Source organism: Zingiber officinale, chromosome 10B (assembly GCF_018446385.1).
Source record: "Zingiber officinale cultivar Zhangliang chromosome 10B, Zo_v1.1, whole genome shotgun sequence".
Lineage (NCBI taxonomy): Eukaryota > Viridiplantae > Streptophyta > Magnoliopsida > Zingiberales > Zingiberaceae > Zingiber > Zingiber officinale.
Window position 1 is genome coordinate 18,511,200 of NC_056005.1, and position 4,997 is coordinate 18,516,196.

The 4,997-nt window shown below is 37.9% G+C and overlaps 1 protein-coding gene across 1 annotated transcript; it reads left to right on the plus strand.

Annotated features, from left to right (window-relative positions):
- The first annotated feature begins 493 nt into the window (after positions 1 to 493).
- LOC122028565 (ribonucleoside-diphosphate reductase small chain-like) lies at positions 494 to 1,782 on the plus strand. Its single transcript, XM_042587407.1, has one exon. The coding sequence runs from the start codon at positions 547 to 549 to the stop codon at positions 1,585 to 1,587; it is 1,041 nt and encodes a 346-aa protein (XP_042443341.1). The 5' UTR covers positions 494 to 546; the 3' UTR covers positions 1,588 to 1,782.
- The last annotated feature ends 3,215 nt before the right edge of the window (positions 1,783 to 4,997 follow it).

Consider the following 4,997-nt stretch of genomic DNA (forward strand, 5'->3'; position numbering starts at 1 on the left):
TATCATTTAAGCCGGTCAAACTGTTTCATAAAAGAGCTTAGTTGATGAAATTAAAATAATTATCTATAGCTTTAAAACTAAATAAATAGATTTACCTATATATTTAAATGTCTATTTATTTTAAAGACAAATAGTTTTAGTTACTGAAGTTGTTTTAAATAACTTGAACAGAACGATTTGAGTATTGTTTTTAAATATATTAAATATGGAGGAAATTTAAGGTAGAGTTTGGGCACTTGATTACCGGGTGAACGATATCAGTAAAGATATGGAAGAAAGGTCCCGCCTTCGCCCAAATCTCCTTTAAATTTAAACGCCCGCCAATCTCACTGATGGCGCCAAAACTCGTAAAACCATCGCCATTCCCGCCGTGGTTTCGATAAAATCTCTCCTAAATTTTAGAAAAAAATAATCAATTTTCGTAATTTTGGCACTGGCGCCCAAAATCTCGCCTTAATTTAAACCCCCCCTCCCTCCACCTCTTCCCTATACGCCCTGTCTCTTTTTTCTGCCCAAACCGTCTCCTTTCGTCTCTGCAACCCTAACATGCCGGCGATAAGCCTACCTTTGGTTGCCTCCTCTCCTGTCGGAGGAGCAATCGAAGCGGAATACGAGCCGTTGCTGGCGGAGAATCCCGACCGCTTCTGTATGTTCCCTATCACCTATCCCTCCATCTGGGAGTTCTACAAGAAGGCGGTGGCCTCCTTCTGGACGGCGGAGGAGGTGGACCTCTCGGACGATCTCCCCCACTGGCAGCACCGCCTCTCCGATGACGAGCGCCACTTCATCTCCCACGTCCTCGCCTTCTTCGCTGCCTCCGATGGTATTGTCCTCGAGAACCTCGCCGCCCGGTTCATGCGCGACGTCCAACTCCCCGAGGCCCGCGCCTTCTATGGCTTCCAGATCGCCATCGAGAACATCCACTCTGAGATGTACTCCCTCCTCCTTGACACCTACGTCAAAGACCACAAGGAGAAGTCGCGCCTTTTCCACGCCATCGACACGGTGCCGGCCGTTGCTCGCAAGGCGGAATGGGCTCTTCGATGGATCGACTTCTCTGGCTCGTTCGCTGAGCGTCTTGTTGCATTCGCTTGCGTCGAGGGCATCTTTTTCTCCGGCTCTTTCTGTGCCATCTTCTGGCTCAAGAAGCGCGGGCTCATGCCTGGTCTCACTTTCTCAAACGAGCTCATCTCCCGCGACGAAGGGCTCCATTGTGATTTCGCCTGCCTCCTCTACGGTCTCCTCCGTAACAAACTCTCTGAGGAGAGGGTCCGCGTCATCATTGCCGACGCCGTGGATATCGAGCGTGATTTTGTCTGCAGCGCTCTGCCTGTGGCTCTCGTCGGTATGAACGGCGACCTCATGAGCCAGTACATTGAATTCGTGGCAGACCACTTGCTTGTGGCTCTGGGCTACAACAAGATGTACGGCGCGGCCAACCCTTTTGAGTGGATGGAGTTTATCTCGCTTCAAGGGAAGACCAATTTCTTCGAGAAGAGGGTGGGCGAGTACCAGATGGCTTCGGTGATGTCTAGCTTGAACAACAACGGAGCCATCCACGAGTTCACGTTGGACGAGGATTTCTAAAGGCTTTCCTGATTTCGTGGATAAGATCAATCTTAATATGTTATGCAAGTTGTCGTTGATATAAATAACTGCTTTCAGGGGTTAGTAATGTGTTTGTGTTTTTCTCGATTGTAAAGTGCTCGAGGAAATGCCTAGGCCCAATCAACTACTAGTAAGTTTCGTGTTTGAAGAAATGCTTAAAAGATGTTTGTTCTATTTGTTGTGCAGCAATTTATATCATTTCCCTTTGCAACAAAGTGAACAATTAGTTGTGTTTGATAAACACCATATCATTCCGTCACATTTGTTGGCATATGTTCTAGTTTGTGAATTCATATCCTAAATCTTCAGTTGCACGCATGTTTGATATGTTGCAATGGATATCATATTTTTGGTGAAAGTGTTTAGGTATGAAAACAAAGGTATAATATCAACTTTGAAACAATTTCTATTTTTTTTATTTGATGAATTTTTAGATTCCCTACAAAAATACATAATTAAATTATCTTATTTATTATTACTGTAGTAAAATATGATATTTTTTCATCCTAAATAATTGAGTATTGTTGATTTCATGACTAGATATAGATAAATAAATTATAAAGAATATTTTAGTGCATGTGAAAGATCAAGGATACATTTTGCAATTTTATTTACAACTGTAATCTTAAAAAACAAAGATAGATAACTTCCAATGGTATAATAATGGTTCGGCTATTTAATGGCATATAAAATTTTTTCATAGTACCAAGTGGATCACCTATAAAATTAAATTGGTTAGAATAGCTATATACTTTAATTAATTAACAAATAATGTCACCTAAATACTTTCATTATATTCCATTCATATAACTTTTCTCGAAATCTCACCAAAAGTTTAAAAATATTTATTTTGTTATTTGTAATATATTGCCTTTAGACCATTAATGTCTATTATGGTTAGAGTGTAAGTATATTTTATGATAAGATATGTTAATATTAGAAGTACTTAATTATTCGAATATTCTCGAACTTGAAATTGTATTACTTTAAAGAAGTTACTTATAAAATTTTAAATAAAATTGATTTGGTGGTAGTGTCTATATATAATCAAAATAAAAAACGAATTACTAATTATAAAAATTAAATATTTAGTTCCCATAAAAACGATAGTTTCTTTTAAAAAAATCTTCATACGCCAATCTAAAGTAGATATTTATTATTCTTTTCTTTTTTAATCTTTTTAATAAATCATAATCTATGAAAATTTACCATCCTACTGTACATCATTAACGAACATTCATTGATCCCTAGGATACCCATTTAATTAGATGGTGATAAATTTATTATAATAGAAAAGAGATCAAATACTGGTGGACATATATCCTCGGGAAAAAAAACTCTTATCTCCTAGTGACTATGCGGTCGACTATAAGCTGATTCCGTTATTTACCTCTCTTCACATAACTTAAAGACGAGATGCGAGGGACACCTTGGATAAGCGTAATCATCTTTGGCTACAACTAATGCAACTTCCTTGGCCCCCATGATTTGGCAGAGTTGGTACCTACATGCATGGTTACTCTAATATATTTTGGGATTAATTTTCAGTGGGTGTAAAATATCTTGCTGAGTGCCTGATCTTTCCCATACAAAAGGCCGCTGTGCTAGGGCAAATTCCTACTGTGATTTATCCCCTCCCAGAATGTGGGATGAGTGTATTTCATATAGGGTTTTTATTAGTATTTTATAATAATCTTGTGATATTGTAGGTTCATATTTTGCATGGTTTGTTCTGTTTCAATATTATTTCGCTACTTTCATTGATAAGATGAAGTTGTGAAATACTCTACACCTCCGCTAAGATATGATATCTATTAAGTGTAGGTAGTTATAGTCTCATTGACACAACACTCACTCACTCACTCACTCACGTAAGTATACGCGAGTGTACTTATAAGTACAAGCCTAATTATATAACTAGGATGTGATGTAAATTCATGAATATCAATCGATAACTATACTATGGCCTAATAATGTCACACATACTCAAACAATACATGCATGAAAACAATGGAGGTTGCATAGATATCCAAATATATCAAAATATAAGATCAAATAATAAAAGGTCAAGCTCAAGCAACAATATGAATATAGTCAAGGTAATAAAACTACCAATCAAGTCATAACTTATGCACTAAGATCAAAGATCTAAAGAAACAAGTCAAGAAATACCTGCCTTAAATGTAGTCCATGCTAAACAATCCCCACGTCGAAATGATCTTCTTGAACAAAAATCCTGCAAACACATAATGCATAGTATAGCTAGGTCAAACATGAACCAGTTAGCTAAACCTATAATGAATCAAATAGCTAACCTATAACCAAAACTAATTAGGGAAAACCCTAATTTTAATTAACTTCCATTCATCTAACCCACTAATCTAATTAGGTTTAACTAAATCTCCAAAAAGACTAGACCTAACCCGATCATGAAAACATCCCTCAATTCAACCTCATCAAATCTAATATTCTCCCCCACTAATACAAATTTGGTCCCTAAATTTACTACTCAATTCAGGGATCCTCATCTTAGGGTAACAACTCCATCCTAATATCATGAACAAATTTTTAACCGTGAGGGATTAAGGATTTCCTTATAGAACTACAAAATGATCCACTTTCAAGTAGATAGTGATGACACTGTGGGCTAGGAGTTCATCATGCTTCCCCTACTCCCACATTGCAGCCTAACCAACTGTGAGTAAATCAACTACCTCCGAAATCTATAATGTACACTATCAGCAGATCCTTTATCATCTGTATAGTGCGCTCAGACTGTCCATCTGTCTGAGCGTGGAAAGCTATACTAAAGTGGAGCTCCGTACCCATAGCCTATTGTAACCTCTGTTAGAACCATGAGGTGAATCGTAGATTTCTAGTTGATATGATACTCAGACATAAATCATGAAGTTTGATAACCTCTCTATAATATAACTCTGCTAAGCGATCCAAAGGATCCGCTCTACGGATCGGTACAAAGTGAATAGATTTAGTTAATCGATCAACAATTATCGAAATCACATCATGTCCTCTACGTGTCCTTGGGTAATTCCACAATAAAGGCCATCATAGTATGCTCCTAAATGATGCGTCCTGCTTGAAGGTAAAGGCATTCAACACAGCTATTGGTGGATGTCACCCTTCAACCAAGTTCGACTATTAGTTCATGTTTCAAAAATAACCCTACTAGAACTTCCTTCTTTCTAAAACCAGCAGAATACTAGCTGAACTAGCTTCATTGCTTTGGAATCTAAGAACTATTAGTCAATGAGTGGAGATCTCTAACTATATGGGCCCATCCAAGAGACTTTCCATGACAATATTAGGCAAAATGGCCTCTACCGTTGACTTACTCTAGTGAGGAATATCTATGTTTCCGCTAGTGGGAA

Excerpts from the sequence above, each read along its gene's own strand:
- LOC122028565 (XM_042587407.1), top strand. The coding sequence starts at position 547 with ATGCCGGCGATAAGCCTACCTTTGGTTGCCTCCTCTCCTGTCGGAGGA.